General features: G+C 43.1%; 1 protein-coding gene and 1 pseudogene across 11 annotated transcripts in view; one reads left to right on the top strand and one right to left on the bottom strand.

Annotated features, from left to right (window-relative positions):
• SH3D19 (SH3 domain containing 19) overlaps positions 1-22,999 on the bottom strand; it is a 181,079-nt gene that overhangs the window by 5,661 nt on the left and 152,419 nt on the right. For 10 of the 11 annotated variants that reach the window (XM_067736688.1, XM_067736687.1, XM_067736689.1 and 7 more), the window contains 10 exons: positions 20,488-20,549; positions 19,148-19,412; positions 16,541-16,609; positions 16,227-16,367; positions 9,888-9,960; positions 8,477-8,607; positions 6,369-6,424; positions 3,686-3,888; positions 3,159-3,211; positions 216-402 (listed from right to left, as the gene is read on the bottom strand). In XM_067736688.1, the coding sequence (XP_067592789.1) occupies positions 216-402; positions 3,159-3,211; positions 3,686-3,888; positions 6,369-6,424; positions 8,477-8,607; positions 9,888-9,960; positions 16,227-16,367; positions 16,541-16,609; positions 19,148-19,412; positions 20,488-20,549 (1,240 nt within the window). The remainder of the gene's footprint in view (positions 1-215; positions 403-3,158; positions 3,212-3,685; positions 3,889-6,368; positions 6,425-8,476; positions 8,608-9,887; positions 9,961-16,226; positions 16,368-16,540; positions 16,610-19,147; positions 19,413-20,487; positions 20,550-22,999) is intronic. The other variant, XM_067736691.1, reaches the window with a different exon arrangement.
• Positions 14,359-15,683, top strand: LOC137224136 (transmembrane and ubiquitin-like domain-containing protein 1 pseudogene; annotated as a pseudogene).

The raw sequence follows: 22,999 nt of genomic DNA, 5'->3' as shown, positions 1-22,999 counted from the left end.
AAATTAGCCATTATTAATTGAAGGCATTTTAAAATCTCTTTTCCCCATAACTTCAATAAATTATATGAAGAAAGTTTGCATGACTTTATGAATCAACTTGCAAATGTAGGCAAACAACTTAAATTGAACATGGCCAGAGGGAAACGGAATATGTATCATTTCAAAGGCCTCACACTCCCCTTAGAGGGTAAGAGCCTTCCTTGCTGCATTCGCACCTGGGCAGGGCCGCACGAAGACTGCGGGGAAGATGCCCTCCCTGTCGCGCAGTCTGCCCTTGTACCAGTCGGCGTCCACACGTTCCATGATCAGGATCTGGTCTCCCCTCTTGAAGGACAAGTCGTCACTGGTCTCCGCTGTGAAACTGTGAAGAGCTTCGCACCATTCTGCAGAAAGACTGTTCTCCTGTTTCAAATCAGAAGTTTGGTAAGAAATGTGAGATTTTGTTTGAGATTAATTTCTACAAAGCTTAAAAAGTGGTGGAAAAAAAGCTAAGGGGGTCATCAGATTTCAACGCCTGAAGGCCACTTTAAATCACTCAATACCTTATGTCACTATTGAGTTTCAGAAATAAAAGTTTCCAATAACTTTTTCTTAAAATAGAATTCTAAATGACAGACGTGATAAAATTTGTGACTTTCTGCTTTAAAGGGCTATAAAATGCTTAAGCAAAAATTTTTTCTAATTATTATCTATGACACTTACACTAAAATTAGATAAAAGCTTGCAATATTTGTGTATAGTATTTATGACACTATGAAAACATTCTGGCAAAGCATATAATTTCAGTGAGGTTCTTCTTTATCTAAATTAGGAAGGATCAGAATGGGCAGTCTGTTAATTCCCAGGTCTCTACATGTTTCAGAGGCTATCAGATTCCATGGCACAGGACTTCATTAGTTCACACTTTTAATGTTTTTTTTTTTTTTTTTTTTTTTTTGGCTGCATTGGATCTTCGTTGCTGCATGCGGGCTTTCTCTAGTTGCAGTGAGCAGGGGCTACTCTTCGTTGCAGTGCACGGGCTTCTCACTGCGGTAGCTTCTCTTGTTGCAGCGCATGGGCTCTAGGCGCTCAGGCTTCAGCAGTTGCAGCATGCGGGCCCTAGAGCACGCGGGCTTCAGTAGTTGCGGCGCATGGGCTTAGTTGCTCCACAGCATGTGGGATCTTCCTAGACCAGGGATTGAACCTGTGTCCCCTGCATTGGCAGGCGGATTCTTAACCACTGTGCCACCAGGGAAGTCCCCACACTTTTAGTTTTATGACGCATAGTTAGCTCCAAGGCTGGCAGGATAATCACCCAGATATGGTGGGCTAGTGTGGGGGAATGCTTCAACAGTAATGCTTTTACTGCAAACACATCAGAAGAAGGTTCTGCCCTGAGAAGAGGCATCACTGCCAAGTCACGATGGGAGCCCTAAGTTCAAGAAGCCCAAGCGAGAGGCAAGGATAACACGCAGAGCAAAGGCTTGGAGCCCGCCAGTCAGCTCTGCCACCTCCTTGCTGACACTGGGCAAGAAGCTTCTCTACTCTGAGCCTCAGCTTCATCTTAGAGTTGCTTTGGGGATCAAATGAGGTAATGCGCGTAGAATGCTTAGCACAGTGCCTGGTACATCTTAAGTTCTCATCAACTGATGGCTTGAAAGAAAAACAAAAAATTAAACAAAAAACCCTAACCCTACCGTCTTGTTCCTGTACTTGGGTAACCAACCCTAAAGAACGGTACTTGTCACTCCCAAGAAATACAGGGAACCATGTGAACATTTCCTTTTGGAGAACTGTAGTCCCTTTCTTTCCTGTTTGACTTTAGCAGTGGGGGGAAGATGAAAGAATTGAGAGACACACAGCCTAATTACCACTGACATTTTTGACAAACAATGACGCCATCAGGCTCACTCTTCTAAAATAATGTCACAGAAAACAATGGGAAGTCACCCACATTCCTATTCAGTTTAAACACTTCTGAAGCCATGTTATACAGTGTAAAAATTTAAATCCATTTTTTTCTCTCTCCCATTATAAAATAATACAAATGCTCCTAAACACTTGGCAGTTCGGAAATATATGAAGAATGGGAAGAACACCCAACCACCTATAATCTCACTACCTAAGGGCAACTGAATGGTAACAAACACATTTCCTCATAGTCTTTTTATGCTATATATTCAACTTCCCTATAATACATGTTTTCCTCCCATGCCATTTACTTTACACATCTAGTTTTTAATGTCCTCAGAACATTCTCCCGATAATGACCATATTTAGGTTATTTCCAATTTTTTCTTGTTACAATAACACCACCATGACCATCTTTGTGACTAAAACCTTGTCTCATTTTTCATCCTTTTCTTAGGGTGAGAAATAAAAATAATGATAACAATAATCTGCACTTTCTCTGTTTTAACATTCACATACTTATAATTACTTATTTACTGTTGAGTTGTATTGAATCTTCATTAACTAGATACGTTAAATGGTATTTTATTGTCTCTTTACAAGGCATTTCTTTGATTACTATAAGGTTAAATACTTTTTTAATATCAGCCACTTATAGTATCTCTTTCATGAATATTCTAATAATATCTCTCCTTGTTTTTTATCAGGGTTTGCATGTCTTTCTAACTCATTTGTACGAGCTCTATATGCAATAAAGATATTAATCATCATCTGTTTACTTCAAATATTTGCTACATGAATTAAAAAATGACTTACAGGGCTTCCCTGGTGGCGCAGTGGTTAAGAGTCCACCTGCCAATGCAGGGGACATGGGTTCAAGCTCTGGTCCGGGAAGATCCCACATGCCGCAGAGCAACTAGGCCCGTGCACCACAACTACTGAGCCTGCACTCTAGAGCCCACGAGCCACAACTACTGAGCCCGCGTGCCACAACTACTGAAGCCAGAGTGCCTAGAGCCTGTGCTCCACAACAAGAGAAGACACTGCAATGAGAAGCCCACACACTGCAATGAAGAGTAGCCCCCGCTCTCTGCAACTAGAGAAAGCCCGCACACAACAACGAAGACCCAACACTGCCAAAAATGAATAAATAAATAAATTTAAAAAAAAAATGATTTATAACATTTTCTTTTGATAATTATGATTTTAATAGTCCTCCCAGAGATAAAACTTGGCTTTCACTACAGTTATCTATTCAAGCAGCCTACCTGATAATTTGCACCAGAATCTTCTTTTTTGGTTTTCAGTGGTACCTTTGTGCCTGTATTTAAAAAAAATGTCAAAACTTCAGCTGTAAAGACCATATAGTATTGGAGAAAAACTTTGGGGGGAGAGTGAAAAGTCTGGGATTCCAGATCAGTCTCTTCATGTACTGGCTGTATAACTTTGCCCAGCACTACCCTCTCCGGATTTGTTTCCTTTACTGTAAGGTGAAGGAGGATACACATTAGTTATATTCTATAGGCCATTTCTGTTTGAAAGTCAGTGATTTTTTTTTCTGCCATTTCTAATATGAAGCCACCACTAACTACCTAAAACACCAAAACCAGCTCTTTGAGAGACTGCCACAACAATGACTGTCCCAATAATGATGTTGACCATTTAAAAATCACTTTTCCTTCTACCTTAAAAAATATGGCAATATGGATTATTATGCAACTTAAGAATTAACCTATTACCTGGTTTATTTGAATTAGGATAGGACATAATAAAAAACCATATTCTCTGTACTCACTTAAAACATTTGTACCAGAGGTGGGATGATCCTCAATGAGTTCCACAAAGTTAAGGGGGAAGATCCCAGATCTCTCTCGAAGTTCTCCTCTTGCCCACTCGTCATTCACATACTCTTTAAGAATAATAATTTCTCCCTCTGAGAAACTTAACTCATCCTTCTGGTCTCCAATATACTCAAATCGAGCAACACATCTTGGGCCTCTGAAGAAAGAAGACCACATTTGTGGGTTAAACTAGAGAGTACTAACTTTCAGAATGCTTTAAAACCTTCATTTAGTCTTTCAATAAATATTTATTCTGTGTTTACTTTGGAACAAGGTATACTAGGCATAGTTTAAAATTTTCCATGAAAAAGAATAAGCTATATTTCTAAATGATAGTCCTTACTTTTTAGATATGAACCTATTCACTCAGAAAGGCTAAAGTCAAGGTCACAAGTACAGGCAGAATCCCAGATAAGTAGCTGGTGGTTGGTTAATGTTGCACATCTTTTGATCACCTTTTCTTCAAGACAGAATCTCCCCAGTCTCCTTGTCTTTGTATCCTTGGGCCACAGTAATCCAGGGCCAAGTCTGAACCCTCTCAGTCATAAATGCACTGAGTTTAGGAGTGTTAACCCTGAGAATCTCAGGGCAAGACATCAAACTTCCATGGCAGAAATGCAATGGGCACCAGCTGGGCAGGGTAGATGCTCAGTGTATGCTGAATCAGTGAGTTGTGTATATAGATGAATGGCCTTCAAAACTAGAAGGTTCGAAGAAAACAGAAACTCGGCTTATTATCTTATAACATTTAATCTTATATCTTACACTGTTGTTTTAAAAATGATTTTTGTATCTCCTTTAAAAAGCCTTCATTTCTGAGAATTAGAATGATCTACAATTTTGACTGAAAATAAGATAAAAACAGATGAAATTGTGTCCCTAGAAGACATGACTGATTCCCAAACTTTTGATTTTAGGCTTTGGAAAGGAAGTTTCAACAGCTATGACTAAGGAGATGCAATTGCCTGAAGAGAACAGGTGGGTACTCGCTCCAATCAAAGTCTGATTTAAGTCAGGTCAATGGATCAACAGCCATGAAAGCCCACTTTAAATTCAACCTGCTGACACAGTAAACACTGCTTAAAAATAGGAGAAAAACTGAACCTGAAACAGAATTAAACTATTGTGGCATCAGAAGTTTTCTTATTTGTGATAACCTTTGCATTTGTTTTCTGAAGTCCTCAGGGAGCATATCTTCTTATGTCTGACTGATTCAAAACAGGTTTACAGTCTTCAGCAGGTACTGAATTCTATTAATTTGCTCATTTAACTGGAATATAAAGTTGCATTGTGGCAGTGTTTTAAATCACAAAGGAGTTACAGTGATGCAGAAAAGGGTACATAAATTCACGGAAAGGTCTTCAAACATAAAGACGACCCCTCCAAATTAACTCTTCCTTTACTTTCAAAAACAAAAACAAAACAATACAAAATGCCTAGCAGTTTTTGTAGGGTTCATATTTCTGTTAGGTTTACTTTTTTGTTCATTAAAAATATATATATTTATTTATTTGGCTGCACCGGGTCTTAGTCGTGGCATGTGGGATCTTCGTTGTAGCATGCGGGATCTTTTAGTTGCGGCATGTGAACTCTTAGTTGCGGAATGTGGATCTAGTTCCCTGACCAGGGATTGACCCCGAGCCCCCTGCATTGGGAGCATGGAGTCTTAGCTACTGGACCACAAGGGAAGTCCCTCTATCAGGTTTAAATATTTTCTATTGTTGCAGGAAGCGGGGGGACCCCTTCCAGGGCCTAAGAGTGGGCTCTTGTCTAACACTCAGAAATGAATTGTCCGAGGAGACACACGTACTGACAAAGCAAAAGACTTTATTGGGAAGGGGCACCTGGGTGGAGAGCAGTGGGGTAAGAGACCCCAGGAGAACTGCTCTGCCACGTGGCTCGCAGTCTCAGGTTTTATGGTAATGGGGTTAGTTTCCGGGTTGTCTCTTCCCAGTCATCTTGGTTGGCCCATATTTAGTCTGACTGAGGGTCCTTCCTGGTGGTGCGCCCATCCTCAGCGCACCATTCCAGTGTGAAGGATTCTGGGACTTTGGTAGGACAATATTATGGGCTAGTGTATCCTCCCTCCCTTTGGCCCCTCCTGAATTCTTCTAGTTAGTTTTACAAGACATATTATGGGCTGGTATCTCTTCCCTCTTTTCAGCCCCTCCTGAATTCTCCTGGTTAGCAGCAAGTTCCTTATCAGGACCTCCTGTTGTGAGACAGCTCGTAGAAGTGGTTACCATCGTGCCTAGCCAAGGTGGGTGGTTTCGGTCAGCGGTTCCCTAACACTATGACAAAAATATTTGAACCTTATAGAAATCTGTTGGTAGATAAACAGCAGAAGGCCAACACAAAATGCCCTGGATGATGAAACCTCTCTGCTTGGGTGAGGCCAGGCTGTGGGACACACCGGGATAGACTGTTTGTGCCTGTCTATATGGCCTGTATTGATATGGGGAGTTGCTTCTATCAGCATGTTGCAATTTCACCAGAATTTTTAAACAAGTAGTTTTCCTCATAATTAAAAAGACACATTGAGAATCTGAATAATCATACATCTGAAGTGTTTATTCTGTATGACATAAATGCTCACATCCTTTGTATCTTGTGCAAAACAACACAAGTAAAACTTACTTAACACAATGAGATGTGACGGATTCCCTTTTCCCATTTCCTCCTGGAACATCAGTCTAGTAAAGACAAAAATCAAGACAACAGCTGTATTCTTTCAGATTTTAATAAGGTAAATTTAAGCTAAGTAATTAGCAAATTCATGACTAAAGTTAGCCAGTTTAGCTAGGTGTTAAACCGACGAAATGTACCACAGGTGCTACGAAGGTATGAAATCCAGAATTTGGGTTTTTAAAAATATGCATAACTTGTGATGTAGCCTTCCTTGAATAACCAATCAATCCTCTTATTTGCTGGAATAAGCACATTAATGTCGTTCTACCCCTGACTGAGTATACTCTACCCCTTATCCCCTAAGTTGAAAACTTCAGGTGAGGAGGGCTTAGGATAGAAACTAGGCATCAGGCACTACATAGACACCTATTCAAACTGTTGGTAGAACTCTGCAATACTTTCATGACCCTAAAATAAAATCTTTTAATCAAACTTGTGGATTCTCTCCATTTTCACAACCCTGGAACACTTTTTCCCCTTCAACGTGAGTAGGGAAGGAAGAGAGGACTTAGTACTCAGTGAGCATCTACTAAGAGGCGAGCACTTTATATAATAACTCATCTACAAGGCTCCAGAGAACTGGGTTGTGATGAAATATTTGACCATAATGCACTATAAGTCTGAAAACTACTTAAGGCTTTGAGGTTTACATTAAATAAATCAGTGCCCTTCTTAATGAATTTCAAAAGTTCGAAGTCTTAAAACAATTTTTTAAACTTGTAGGCTTAGAAATAACACTTACACCAATAATCTGGCAAATTCAGTATGATTGATTTCAGTGTGGTAATTGTGCTTTTTAAAGTACTGCTACATTGGGCAGAAGAAAAATGAGGAAGAGTGCTAAAACTAACATTACTCTTTAATATTAATTTAGAGAATGTGGTTGGATTTCTCCAAAGAATCAGGGTATTTTTATATACCAGACAATTTTTAAGACCCACATTTCGTAATTCAAGAGACTCAACCTCATTCATACTTGAAAAATACAGGTTTTCTGTTATATTTGTTTGCTAAGTTTCTGATGTAACGGAAAATCATTTTCTTACCCCCACCCCGCCAAGCAGTTAATGCTCAACTATTTAAGCCTGGTTTATTGATATGTTCCAGTATCAATAAGTTATATTAGAGACTGAGTCATTCTCTTCCTACTGATATAAACGTTCAAGTGGCAGTCTGATTTCATCCCCATGTTTCTCAGCCACCCGGGCTTAGCACTCAGGGCTCTACTTACACAAGTTAGGCTTTGAGGGTGTATAAAATTCGGACACTTTAATATATGTTTCCCAGTCAGATTTGGAATTATTATGTGAAAACTCATTAATGGACCATTACCTCCAATGAAAGTACTTTGGTATTCCCAAATCTATTTTTTTAAAGGTTGAAATAAACGGGAATGGAAAGGATGAAAGAAACCAGTAACGAAATGTACTCCAAAGAAAAGGAGAAGTGGAACAGAGAACAAACATTCCTTCAGGACAATCCAGTATCATTTAATTCTTTTTTTTTTTTTTTTTTTTGCTGTACGCGGGCCTCTCACTGTTGTGGCCTCTCCCGTTGCGGAGCACAGGCTCCGGACCCGCAGGCTCAGTGGCCATGGCTCACGGGCCTAGCCTTTCCGCGGCATGTGGGATCTTCCCGGACCGGGGCACGAACCCGTGTGCCCTGCATCGGCAGGCGGACTCTCAACCACTGTGCCACCAGGGAAGCCCCTCATTTAATTCTTGTTTGCTGAATGTTGCAAAGAATTAACATATACCCTCAAGTGCTTATCAACCCTCCAAAAATAGCTGATTCACCAGTGGACCTGTAGTTTTTCACCTTAGGATTTCAGATAGCATTTAAGCATTAAGTGCTAATACTCCATAATATATGAATAATTAACTAGTATCTAATTGAACAAACCTTTATTTCTGAATTTTTCAAACACCAAATGAATTAATGGAAGAGAGAGAACCAGAACCCAAGAATCTAGGCTTCTGGTTATTTTTTTTCCAAACTGCAAATTACACAGAATTCACTGAATATATGACCAATTTAAACAAGCACAATCTACTTACAATCACTTTGACGTAGGTGGCAGGAAATACACCAGTCTGGTTTCTACATTTCCCCCTGTACCAATCTGTACCTATTTTTTCCAGAAGATAAACAATTTCTCCTGAAGTGAGGTTCAAATCATCAACTTGCTCTGTAACATAAAATAATTATGTATGATGAATTACCCTGCTTGCAGATCTGATTAAAGTAGCATTTAGTTCTGTCCACCGAGGCAGTATGTTCTACTGATTCTGAGAACAGGTTATACTAATCAAATTGACTTTAAAAATATATTATTTTTTCCTGGATATCGTTGTTATGAGCCTCCTCTTTTAAGATCAAATTAGATATATTTACCAGGCACTGATTGATAGGAAATGGTTAAAACACACACACACACACACAAAACATCGTGCTGGCCAAGGATTTTTCCTGTGTCAATATAAACCCTCTGCTGAATACATATTTTAACAATGAAAAGAGTTTTATAGACATGGTATAATATTCATATTATTCTCAACCATGCTTAAAAATCATTTCAATCTCAAAATATTAACTAAGGGAGTCCTACAGCTCTTTTGCAAATAAATTTACTCACAGTGAAATAAAAATCAGTCTACCAAGTGGATAAAAAACAGGTTATAAATAAATCAGGAATTTATTTTATTTGTAGCCTTGGATATAAAAGGTACTTAAAAATTGATTACAAAAATTTATATTATTTATTTATTTATTTATATTTATTTATTTTTGGCTGTGCTGGGTCTTCGTTGCTGCATGCAGGCTTTCTCTAGTTGTGGCTGGGGGGGCTACTCTTTGTTGCAGTGCACGGGCTCTAGGCGCATAGGCTTCAGTAGTTGCAGCACGTGGGCTCAGTAGTTGTGGCAAATGGGCTTAGTTGCTCCGCGGCATGTGGGATCTTCCCGGACCAGGGATCGAACCCGTGTCCCCTGCATTGGCAGGCGGATTCTTAACCACTGCGCCACCAGGGAAGTCCCTATTTTTTATTTTATACTCATTTCATAAGTAATAGCTGAGCTATGTGTGTTGGTTTTACAACCCTTAGGAGAAAAGGACTCCACTTATTAACTTCAAATTAATTTCATTATAACTGGTATTTGGTACCCCATTTTGAAAGAGTGAAAAAGTTTGCAACTGGTAGGCAATTTGCTAATTGTTCGTTTGTAAGGGAAACACTCCTCCTCTCTCTGTCACAGGGAGTTTCAAAGGCAAAGCTATTACAGCTAAGCTTTCTGGAATGCCTGAGTAGAGTTGACTTTTCCTGAAGGTGGGGTGATGGATGAGATGACCTCTCCAGTCCAGGGCTCTGCTGGTGCAGAAAATGAGAAGGATGTCCTTGAGAGGTTAACCTGGGGAGGATGCCTGATCCCAGATCCTAAGGTTCTACCACTTTATTACTTATGTCCTTACCTGCCGGAAAATCATGAAGAACGACAGCATGAGGGGCACCACTGTCAACAGGCTTCTGAGCGTGGCTTGGATCCTTAGGGGGAAAACAGGGCGGTGAATGGAGTGTGCAGGATGGACGCTGGATTTATTATTCACTCTGAGACCATTTTATTTTTCCTCATTAGGGTCCTCTTGACACAATTACATTATGAGTGCAAGATGCAAACCACACAGTTGAGCCACACAAGGGAATCATTACCAAGTTGAAAAGGCACGTGTCCTTGCCAGAGGAAAACAGAAATAACTCTCAATTATAATATCCCTTAGCATTTTTTAAAGCAAGAGAGTAAAACAAAAGGAAATTACTTAATTTTTTTTTTTTTTTAAAGCAGTACCTATTCTATCCTGAAGTAGTGGTTTTTGACCTTTTTACCTTTCAAGGGTCACTTTTCCCATAAACTGTGATCAGGACTAAACCTTAAGAACAGAGCCTTAAAAGCAGTCTCTTCATTAAGATGGGAAAAGAAAGAAGTTCTGCAATTTATGCTCTCGTCTTTTGTAATGAAAAGAGCTAATGACTTCCACAAAAGTATAATTCACAAAAAGTTAAAATCCATTTCGTTTATTACCACTTAACTGAATGCTTTCTCTAATTTGAAAGCCAACGCTACCTCTCATGCCTGGCCTAGATTTCCTATTTAATCTGAACGGTTTATTCACCAGTAATTCTAAGTAAACTAGCAAAGAGAATTCAGTATTCTCTACCCATCTAACCAAGTGCTTAGACTGGCCAGAGGAGAAGCTGAATTTGAAGAGTGACCATTTCTTATTGACAGGCAGCTGTTATTCTTAGTTTCTTTATATGAAGAGACAGGCTTATCCACATCATCATCATCAAATCTGACTGAAGGATATTATTTGAAATTATAACATTGGCAAACCTGTGGAATAAATGAAGGCAAATTTTGTGCCCTTTCTTTCTTTTTTTTTTTTTTTTTTTGCGGTACACAGGCCTCTCACTGTTGTGGCCTCTCCCGTTGCAGAGCACAGGCTCCGGACGCGCAGGCTCAGCGGCCATGGCTCACGGGCCCAGCCGCTCCACGGCATGCGGGATCTTCCCGGACCGGGGCACGAACCCGTGTCCCCTGCATCGGCAGGCGGACTCTCAACGACTGCGCCACCAGGGAAGCCCTGTGCCCTTTCTTTTCTCTTCCCTCCTTCAATGGCTCCTGTCCCCTCAGGGCTCGCCCATCCCCTGGCCATGATGTTCAGCAGGGATCGAGGTCCACTCCTTCCACTTCTGCCCTGCAGCACCTTTGCTCGACTCTTTTCTGAATCAGTCAAAACGCACCTGCACAGGCACGCTGTCTTCTCTCATGTCAGCTGAATGGTAACAGAGGAACAGTTAATGGCAGCTCAGTGTATTAGTTTACCAAAGCAACACTGACATTTTCTTAGAGGATGCTCAGCGCTTTTCCCTAAATAAATGGGCATTATGGGAATTTCAGGGATTGTGGAAAGGAACTGTGAGATATTTTAAGCCTAGAGGGCTTTAAAAATTATTTACACAATTATTACATGTGTGTATGTGTGGTTTTCATTTTTTCTGATTTACATCTGTGGAAAAAGGAATGACCACTCACTAAGGGGTGTTAGGCTAGATGGCTTTCCATCTGCTGGAAAAAGTAAAGTCAGAGGCCTACCCCACACCAAACACAAACATGAACCTCCAGATGGACCAAGATCTAAACACAAGCCTGAGAAGGTAGAAGAGGTGGGATAGTAACCTGGGCCTCCCAGTTTCCCTTCTCTGCCTTCCATGCATGGCTACCCCTGGAATGCTGCTCATCACCTTGGCCTGGCAGATGAAGGGCGAGAGGCACAGGTGAACAGGGTTGCCCACAGGGGTCTGTACAACTCAGACCATACCATTAGGGTGGGTATCTGGGAGGAAAATCCAACATATTTCAAAGCTCTTTCTAGTATGACAGTATGGCTATAATGGTTAATACTAATGAGTAAAAAGAATAGCTAACATCAGGACTTCCCTGGCGGTCCAGTGGTTAGGGCTCCGCACTTCCACTGCAGGGGGCACGGGTTCTATCCCTGGTCGGGGAACTAAGATCTCATATGCCGCGCAGTGCCGCCAAAAAAAAAAAAAAAAAGCTGATAGTCACTGTTCACCCACTATGTACTACTCACTGTGTTAAACACCTGATATGCATTAATTAGCTCCTTTAATTTTTTAAGCGCCTTTGAGATATAATTCATATACCACAAAATTCACCCATTTAAAGTGCACCTAGGTTTAGTATATTCACAGAATCGTGTGACCATCACCACAATCTAACTTTAGAACATTTTTATCACTCCCTCAGGAAGCCTCCCACCCATCAGCAGTCTCTCCCCACTCACCCTCCCCTCAGCCCTGGGCAACCACTAATCTACCTTCTGGATTTACCTATTCTGGACTTAATATAAATGGAATCATAATGATAAATCAATTGTATAATCAACTCTGTGAGGAATTATCATACATATTATTTCACATATTAAAAAAATGAAGTTCAGAGAGGTCAAATCACCGCCTCAGGTAGTGGGAGGGAAACTGAAACCCGCGTCTGTACTGAGAACCAAGTGAGGTGACGATCCCCCGCCTCCCAGCTCTGACAGCCCAGCCTCAACTGATAGTCTGCAGTGCCTTCTGTTGACTAAGGTAGGGGAAAGCATAACACATTTTTAGAAATATTTACCTTAAAACTAAGCTTTCAAATAGGTAAGTTTTATTTTTCTAAAAAAATGTCCTGTTAGCCATGACCCAGAGCCTAAGAGAGGCTCCACTTCAGTGTCACCAGCTGCCAGCCCTCAGCGGCCACCTCTCTGCCAGTCTACAGCACAAGCCTGAGTATGATAATGTTTCAAGTGGACGAAACTGTGGGCTTCTATAAAAGAACAACTTGTAAGTTTTTCAGCTTCTATTTTCATCGAGGAGAGCTTTTTGACAGTACAACTCCCATGGTTACCCATCAGTGTGCTCTGAGAGAGGAAGAAGAGCGGTGACAGATGTTATGCTGCATCAAAACAGAAAACGAGTTAACAGAAGAACCCTCCCCGTGTGGACCCAAGTCAGAAATCTCAGTATCCCAGCCGCAGCTAGCGTAAGACATAGCTTTGCTGCTCTCCGAAATTCAAATTTTTAGTTTCTTAGCAAACCTCAAATGATAAGCTGCCTTCTAAGAAGAAAGAATTGGACGAGGTTATGAAAACTAGGCTGAATGACAAACGAAGTACTTTACTTGGTTTAAATGACAGGTCTCATTTTTCATGTTTGCTACATTACCTAATAGATGGTGAAAATTTAACTGGATACCTTAAGAAGCTCTTTTAAAAGTATAACTCTAGGGCTTTCCTGGTGGCACAGTGGTTAAGAATCCACCTACCACTGCAGGGGACACGGGTTTGATCCCTGGTCCGGGAAGATCCCACATGCCGCGGAGCAACTAAGCCCGTGAGCCACAACTACTGAGCCTGCGCTCTAAAGCCCGCGAGCCACAGCTGCTGAAGCCCATGAGCCTGGAGCCTGTGCTCCGCAACAAGAGAAGCCACTGTGATGAGAAGCCCGCGCACCGCAACAAAGAGTAGCCCCCGCTCGCCGCAACTAGAGAAAGCCCGCACCCAGCAATAAAGACCCAACTCAGCCATAAATAAATAAATAAAATAAAAATAAATATATATAACTCTATAAATTGTCCAATGGCATTTTTCTTGCTGAACAGACGACCTTCAATAATCATTATATTGGCGCTCCCACCTCTCGGGGATGGGTGTGTGGGGCGGGAAGATGGGAGCGGTGATGGAGGACGGGGGCGGGGAGGGCGAAGTCTCAGATTCCCAGGCGAGATCTGGGGTCCTGCAGCAGGCTGGGTGTGGAGAGGCTTCCAGGGGAGGCGCGGGGTCGGGCTGCCTCGGGCTGGGGTGTGAGCTGACCAGGAGGCGCCGAGTTGGGCGGGGGTGGCAACCCTCGGAGGTTCCAGTTTGCCAAAGGGCGCAGGTTGACGTTTGGTGTGGGGAAGCCTTGGGAAGCGGGTCGGGGTTTGGGTAAATGGTAACGGGGCGGTGTGGGGGTGTGTGTGCGCGCGTGCGCGGGCGTGTGCAGAGACCACCTTTTTCCCCCTTGGAGAAACTTTAGGGACGGAAGAGTAGATAAGCTTTGGGTCAACGAGACGAAGGAGTAGGTGAACTTTGGGATGACCTGGGCGGGAAGAACAGGTAAGCTTTGGGGTGCAGTTTGGTGGGGGTTGAATTTAAGGGAGAGTCGCTTAGAAGGTCAAGGCCCTGACCTTGGAATAGGGTTTGGGTGAACTGGGGAGCTGGTTAAAGACCTAGATCTTAGGTTACAAAAAATGACTTTGGATTTGGTGATGGGAAGGGGTACGTGGGGCGTCAGAGCAGTCCGTGTCCCAAGGCGGGGCTTGGGTATGCGGGCAGAGCTATGAGGACTGTGGGAGAGTTGGGGTGGGGTGGGGTCAGACGCCCCCCGAAGTTCAGAGGGCTCCTGGCGGGTGAGCCAGCCCCTCTCGGGTTCTTTGTGCCTCTCCAGCTCAGTAGCGCAGCGGGCAAGGCAGGTGCCGTGGCCCTGACCGAAGGGGTGGGTGATGAGGTGACCATCCTTTTCGCGGCGCGTGCCTGCCTTCCGGTTCCGGCTCTCGCCTGTGCCTCAGCACACACTGCCGAGGGCGCTGACCCACTGCCCCAGCCGTCAGGGACCCCGACACCGACACAGCCCAGAGGAGCCATGGCAGTCACCAACAGCATCGGAGGGGAGGCCCCAGGAGCCGAGACCCCCAGCCTGAGACGCAGAGGTCAGGCTGCACAGCCAGAGCCTGGCGTGGGGCTCCCAGCAACGCCGCCGCCTCCAGACGCCCCCCAGGAGCCCCCAGTACTTCGGCTGAAATTCCTCAACGATTCAGAGCAGGTGGCCAGGGCCTGGCCCCATGACACCATCGGCTCCCTGAAAAGGACCCAATTTCCTGGCCGGGAACAGCACGTGCGACTCATCTACCAAGGGCAGCTGTTAGAAGACGACACCCAGACCCTGGGCAGCCTTCACCTCCCTCCTAACTGCATTCTCCATTGCCACGTGCCCACTCGGGAGGGTCCCCCACACTCACCCTGCCCACCGGGGTCAGAGCCAGTCCCCTCTGGGCTGGCCGCAGGTGGCCAGCTGCTGCTGCTCTGGGACTGCCAGATCCAGTACCGGCCCTTCTTTCCCTGGACCGCCACTCTGGGTCTGGCCGGCTTCACCCTGCTCCACAGTCTTCTGGCCTTTGCCGTGTTCCGCCCGTAGTGCCTCCACGAGCTCTTGGCAGTGTTGCTGGCCCCTCCGGACCTTGCTCCCCATGACACGGCGGGAGCTGCTGTCTGCCTAGGCCTGCCTCTCCGACCTGCCTCTTCCCGCTACCCTGGAGCCCAGCCCTGTGCCGCAGAGCACTCCAGGGGCCAGTGGAGGCCCCTCCCTGTGACCTTCATGGCTCTGGGCCATCCCCCCGGGGCAGCTGGCCCTCCGCACCCACTAACAGTCAGCTCCTCTGGGTCAGACAGCTGCTGTTGCTGCCCCGGCGCTGGGCAGAGCTGGGCCACGCCCCTGGGCCCTTCTTAGTGTTCTGCCTGAGAATCCAGCCTCCTCTAGTCCCTGACAGCTCCTTGGGCTTATTTAGGGACTCCAGGACTGAGGGGCTGGAGAAGGGGAGCTGGGAGGGGTGGAGGGGGTTCTCTGGAACATGTGCAGATTAAATAACTGTGAAGTTTAAAAAAAAATCATTGTATTCTCCCAGGCTCGACAAATTGTTAGGCCTAAATTGTGACTTCAGGTTGTTGGAACATCTCATTTCATTATGTTTATGGGCTATAAGCAGAGAAATGAGGTTTATATTAAGCTTAAATCTTAAAGGGAAGTATTTTTTAATGTCAGGCTTAGCATTTCTAGGGCCGCCTTTAAAATAATTATCCATTCTGTTAGAAAACTAATCTCTAGTACTTTGGTAAACATGTTTACATTACTTCAAAAATAAACAGCTCTCACGGTTGAAAATTAATGACTGAGTGTCCTGGCTGCTGTAAGTCAGCACGATGCGAGAAAGGCAAAACACATGGTAGTCACTCTGTATCAAAGTGATTAGTATGGTAGTGGCAAGTCTCTTAGAAGTAATTTACTCTTAAAATGGAATAAAACGCTACCGTAATTTTTACTCTGGTTAAAATAAACGTGCTAATAAAAACCTGAGAATGAGCTATAATTAATAGTTCTATGGAATGTGCTGCCACGTGTGATATGAAGGCGGTACAATATTAATTCCTCACGTTCGGCCTGCTTCTGAGATGTTCATCAAGTGGGGTGATGATCTTCATGTGAGACAGGTGAACTCTGCCAGCGGCGGCTCCCTTCCGGCACTCCAAGTAATTACCTTCCACCTGCTTCAGTATCACAAGGACGTCCCCACGCTGGAAGGTACGATATCACTCTCTGAAGCAATTATTATTTAATAAAACATTATTACTTTTTCCACATTTTAATCTTTGGAGCCTAAAGCATTTATAATAACGTGTAAAACAGTAACAGAGGCCAGAGATTTTTTTTTTTTACATTAGTCAGTAAAGAAAGAGCTCTACTTTACCTTACAAGAAAGTTCTCCAGGGTTTTGCGGGACAATGTCTTCACTGGCAATTCCGTGAGGCACAGACAGCTTAAACATAAACCAATAAAAGGATTATTCACGATCAAATAACCTCGTCCTAAGCGGCTGATCACGCGGGGATTTGGCACGTTCGCCTGCAGTATAACCTCCCGCAGTTAAGCTCTTCACTCGGCTTCCTCAAGCTCGGGATCTAGTTGGTGGGGCTGCCGTTTCTCAGGCTGCTCAGAGTCCTCGGGGGCCTGGGGCTGAGCCCACAGGACCTTGGCAGCTGAAGGTGGCCTAAAGTTCCCTTAACAACCACATCCAGGAAGTTCTGCTCTACAGGACAAGGTCCACCAAGTCCCCAGGGCGTCGGAAGGGTAAATACTCAGCACCTGACCCCACGGCCTTCAGTTCAGGGGCGGCTGATAGGGGACTGGTGCCTCCCCTGCGGGGTTGGACTGGCCGCTTCCATCCGCCTTCAATCTCATCTGCTCCTGCAGTCGCTCTGGTACAAGCATCTACTTAAACCCATCTCATTGCCTGACCTCAGTCATTCCTGGTCCACTCAGCCCTGTCTGATCTTAGAATGGCTTTTACTCTGGCCAGAGAACTCTGTTCCCCGCCTTGGTAAATTCTGGCTGTTGAGCGCGGGTCGGAGGGCCTATGCAATATAAAAGGCATGCCCAGGACATGGGATCACACAAGCTCGCTTCCAAAAAGGAAAGGGAGGCTGCACTCAGGAGCAAAGATGTAGAGTACGAGGGTGTGGCCCTGGGGGGCTGCTCCCCAGCATCTCTGTCAGAGCACCAGGGTGCCCAAGGTACCCAGGTTACCCTGGTTAGTAATTTAATGGTGGGGCGGCCACCAGAAACAATGAGGGATTTAAGGAATTATTTCGTAAAGAGACACACTAATACACCGTCATTTTGAATTTATTAATTTATTAATTTCTTTGAGTTGTTCAAATGCTTTGTTGACATTATACCGCTATGCTAAGACCTATAAGCAAAATCTCATTCCCCCAAATGAGGCTCTTGACACGGGACAGCCAATGCAAGCAGAGACTTTACAGTTAGTAACACTACTTTCTGGGTTGTTTTTGGCTGCACAGCATGGCTTGCGGGATCTTAGTTCCCCGACCAGGGATCGAACCAGTGCCCCCTGCAGTGGAAGCGCAGAGTCCTAACCACTGGACCGCTGGGGAAGCCCCACTAACACTATTTTCTTAGTATGGCCTAATGGTAAAGAGCATGGGCTCAGAGCCAGTCAGTCTGTGCTCAAATCTTGGCTCTACCATTACTGGATGTGTGACCCTGGACAGGCTACTTAATCTCTCTGAGTCTTATTTTCTTCATCTGTATAATAGAGATAATAATAGTATCTACTTCACAGGTTGGTGTGAGGAATAAATGAGTTATTTATACATAAAGTGCTTCGAGGAATGCCTGGCTTATAAGTATTCAACACAGCAGCTACTGCTTTTATTTATTCATTATTTTTAAGTATCCTATCCCAAAGTACACCCCTGGGTTTTAGCAATTAAAATTTTATCAGTTTAAATGAATATGAATATATATGAATATCCTACCTCCTTCTTATCTGTCTACACCCTTCCCTTAGGAAGATGAAAAAAATCCTAAATTGCTTAAAGTGAAAACAATTTCCAGCTCAGTGATGGAAATGTAGAACAATATGAAATGAATAATTGCTGTTCTTGTTAAGACCTACTGTTGTACAATTGTTTTAAAAAGTGCCAACACCCCTGCTCTCCTTATTATCTTAATTTGTTCTAGATTTCATCAGGTTAACCTGACCAAAATAGAGAGAGCACATCAACTCCGAAGACAAAGGTCATATGATGAGAAAAACATTCAAAGGGAACAAAATTAATATCTCAACTATCTCAATTACTGATGAAAACTTCTAACTGGTAACTATTAAATGGACCATGATAATCAGGTTTACAAAAGTGGAAAATGAGGGAAAAACCATCCATTTTAATAAGAACTTTCTACTTCAAATTTTACTCTGTGGGCAAGGCAGCTATAAGATATAAACTATATCAAGATATGAATATAATATCTGGCAGAGATACTCCCATCAGTGTAACCTACTGGGTCAGGTTTTTCAGAGTTTCTGTTTGGTCAAGCCAGACAGCAGGTTGCAATCCTTGTCTGCCCTACTTCCTTTTCCTATATTTCTCCTAATAATGAAACCCTGTTTTAAAAGACCTAGGTTTAAACATGGCCTACTTGTCTAAAGCACTCAGTGTCAAGGGGCAATTCCACAGTTGTCTCATCATCTTTTTCTAAGGAATAAGGATCTTACGTATACTTTAGGACAAACCTCTTGACCACAAACATTTTTTTTTTTTTTTTTTTACGGTACGCGGGCCTCCCACTGCCGTAGCCTCTCCCGCCGCGGAGCACAGGCTCTGGGCCCGCAGGCCCAGCGGCCATGGCCCACGGGCCCAGCCGCTCCGCGGCATGTGGGATCCTCCCGGACCGGGGCACGAACCCGTGTCCCCTGCATCGGCAGGCGGACTCTCAACCACTGCGCCACCAGGGAAGCCCGACCACAAACATTTTTAAAAGCTAAATTTACCATGTATTTCCTGTAGAGAGGGTGTCCTGGTTTGGGGCGAGGGGGCAGCACCGGGTCTTGATTTTTAAGGACTTGACTCTTGGCTTTTGAGAGTCCAGATGCCAGGTTACTTGTTTTTTTCTGAAGATCCATGTCAGAAGAAGACCGATTAAAAGGCAGCTTTTTATCTGCTGCTCTGGTTGCAGGAAGTTTTGGGGGAGGTGGTCTCTCAGGGGCCCCCTTGGGAGGAGGCTGTCGAGCTAGTACGCCTTTTCCATTCACAGGTCTGAAAATCAACGTGGTAGCTGTGAGTCAGTGTTTGATCGATAGTAGGTTCTGTTTTGTCCTTTCTTACACACACACACACACACACACACACACACACACACAGCGTTTTGCTAGTGTAAATACCATTTAATGAAACATGCAGGCTATGCTATTTTTTAGCAAATGACTGCTGCATTAAACATTATATTATTTGAAGAAATGCCATGATGTTCCAGCTTCCTCTTATCTTGTACTACATATTCATTAGTTCAAGACAAACAAGCATTTACTATCATGAGCTCTTTAAGGCTCCATTTGCTCTTAAACACACCATGACTGTTTCAGAAAACTAAGGACTTTCTACCAAAGTCTGAGATGAAAAGCTTATAGTAAGATATCAGGTATACGTGATGGAGTCTTGTACATAATTAGAAAAGGTACGTCAAACTCCCCTAATATTCATGTTATAGGAATCATTATTAAAACACTAATTTAGATTAATATAAAGAAAGCTAGTTCTGAAAATGGGACAGGACAATTATTACTTTGAAAGCCTTTCCTTAATCCCTATGATAAAAATAATGTCGAACATAGTAATGTCTTATGATAACATCACAGTTTTTTGTCTAAATAGCCCTGGAACTCAGGAGGGCTGGTCACCTCTGAGCTCATGAGGCCTGTCTCCCTTTGGAAATGCCAAAAACCAGGCTGGTTTCTGGGAACAGGGAGAGAGCGAGCGAGTGTGTGTATGTATGTATGTGTGTGTGTGTGTATACGCGCGTGTGTGTTCCAGAAGTGGAGTTTTAGGTTCAGAAAGGAGTCTTGTTCATTTGTTTGAGGAAAAGTAATAGATATCCATGTTTGTGCTCTGTCAGTTTTTGGATTGTGTTAAAAAAGGAGCAGAGACTCCTACACCTGCTGTCAGAAGCAGACTGTGGGCTAGTGGCCTGGGTGAATTTGTGAGTTAAATGTATCTCTAAAAGAAGATCGAAGGCCAGCAACACTCAGTTTTCATGATAGAAAAGAGAGTCCAGTCTCGGAGTCATTAGTTTTTCTCTAACTGACTTTTTAGAAGTTTTCCCATGCTTACTTACCTCGGTGGCAACTTTGGGGGTCCTCGCACAGAACCTCCTGACTGACCAGCATGGTCAGATTCCTGCAAGTATCAGAGAATGATTTTTAGTTAAGATGAATCTGAAACAAGAGCTTTTCAAGAGGAATTATGGACAGACTTTGGGCTGGATCTATAAAGTGGAAATGTAGCTGAATTACAGAAAGGAGATTAAAAGAATTTTTTAGTCTTAAGCAATATTAACTCATTTCTCATTCCTACCTACATTGTCCATGTCACAATGCAAGTGAAAACAGAGGAAGAGGCTGGCGCAGGGAGGGGGGTGTCCTGCTACTGTGGACACCAGCCCAACCAACTGCACTGCATGGTTACACATCCAGCATGTTCTGAGGAATTAAGGATGCTGTTTAAATCATGTTGGGTTACACAGCAGCAATTTAAGCAGACATTGTAGGGAATTTTTAAAAAATATGGCAGCTATCTATCCCATGACAACATTTAACATATGCAGTGCTCCTAAGTTTAAACACATAGTAAGTGAGGTGGTGATCAGTTTGTTTTGCTTAGAACAGGCAGATCTCTCATACTGGATGGTTTCCACATTGTGTGGTGGGTTTTGAACTGGAAGGAGGTGGAACACAACAGAAGCTTAAGGGGTGGCCTGAAAGGAAGGCATGTGAGGAAGAACAGAAAAGGCCCAAGAAAGCAGACAGCTTAGCTTGTACCACTACAGCAAAGGGGTTGGATGTACTGAGAAGAATTTTGTAGGAAAAAGAAAAGGGGGATAGTGCGAAAAACAAAAGATAGGGAGAGTTGGAATGTTTTGGTCTGAAAGTAGATGAGAGAAATTGGAAGTATGGGGATCAACAAGAAGATTTTTTCAGAAGGGGTTCAAACTGTGCTAATTAAATAGGTTTTCCGAACATGTTATGGTCCAGGGATTGGGAAATGAGTATAATACATGGAAAACATTTTCAGATATTCTGTTGAATGAGAAGTCAAAGGATCTTAAAGCCAAGACTTCTGTTTTTTAGGGAAAAGTCTTCACTAAATCCTTCTAATTCTGATTCTCTTTTTTCACCTTTCCTACTTTCTAAGCCCTCATCACTGACCTCCAGGAAATAATATTTCTCCAAGACCACCTGAGAGGGAAAAATACCAGCTCTTTAAAATTATACTGCCTTTTTAAAAAAAATTTATTTATCTTATTTATTTATTTATTTTTGGCTGCGTTGGGTCTTTGCTGCTGCGCATGGGCTTTCTCTAGTTGTGGCGAGCGGGGGCTACTCTTCGTTGCGGTGCGCGGGCTTCCCATTGCAGTGGCTTCTCTTGTTGTGGAGCATGGGCTCTAGGTGCGCGGGCTCAGTAGTTGTGGCACGTGGGCTCAGTTGTTGTGGTTCGTGGGTTCTACAGCGCAGGCTCAGTAGTTGTGGCACATGGGCTTAGCTGCTCCGTGGCATGTGGGATCTTCCCGGACCAGGACTCAAACCCGTGTCCCCTGCATTGGCAGGCGGATTCTTAACCACTGCACCACCAGGGAAGCCCATATACTGCCTTTTTCTGTAAAAGAGGTTTAACTATAGCTTGGAAATCTTTGGGCTAATTCAGGCTGTTTTCCCCCTTCTTATCTTACAAATGAGTTAAAACTCACTTCTATGGTTTTTAATTCAAACTGAATGTTTACAAGTTTTCCTTAAATACCAAATGATTAATTGCTAATAACTGCGATCGCGTGAATATGTTTCAGTGTTTTATAATCCCATTTTGAAAAACAAATTAAGCTTGCCCTTAAAACTTGGTTTCACTAATGAACTCAGTTAATGTAGTGAGGCAAGTCACCAGCTCATAAACCCTGCAATATTCCAGGCTATCATCCATGCCTTATAAATACACTGTTGCCTATGTGCCCCCTGACAAATAACTGCTATGATACTTGAAAAACTCATTTATTTCTTTGGCTGCCTTTAAAATTAAAACAAACAAGCCAAGAGAAAAACACTCTAGCAGATAGGTAGGAACTTTTATAGCTTTCCTCAAAATTACAGTTGTTAGACACCTTAATAATTAAGGGCAGATTTTTAAAAATATAGATATATAAATCTGACATGGAAAGTTACAGATGGTGTACTTTAATAAACACATACCATAAAATGCAAATCTTGTACCAAATATAGTTTTCTCTGATTGGTTTTACTTTTATGGGAAATCTTAAATATATTTTTAATTTCTCAATTTTCTACAATGAGCAAAAATAAATCAGCAAAAAAGGCAGCACACTCAAATCCCCCGGGAATGTTAGGCACATTCCAAAAGGCACTGCTGCACCTGACACGTCAAATACTGAGAGTAGGGGCTTGGTTCCTGTAGGAGCCACTGTCTCGTGTTTGCTAAAGTCCAGGTTTGTGTGCAGGTTCTGCTGACAGTCTTTGGAAGATTACTGATTAGGGATTTCCTGCTCTTCAATAGTCCACACATGAATGGAGCTCCTCTGTACCTGCTTTTTGTAGTTTTTCTCTAGCTCTGACATCCCTGAA

This window comes from Pseudorca crassidens, chromosome 4 (genome assembly GCF_039906515.1).
Source record: "Pseudorca crassidens isolate mPseCra1 chromosome 4, mPseCra1.hap1, whole genome shotgun sequence".
Taxonomy (NCBI): Eukaryota; Metazoa; Chordata; class Mammalia; order Artiodactyla; family Delphinidae; genus Pseudorca; species Pseudorca crassidens.
This window is presented reverse-complemented; position numbering and strand designations above follow the sequence as displayed.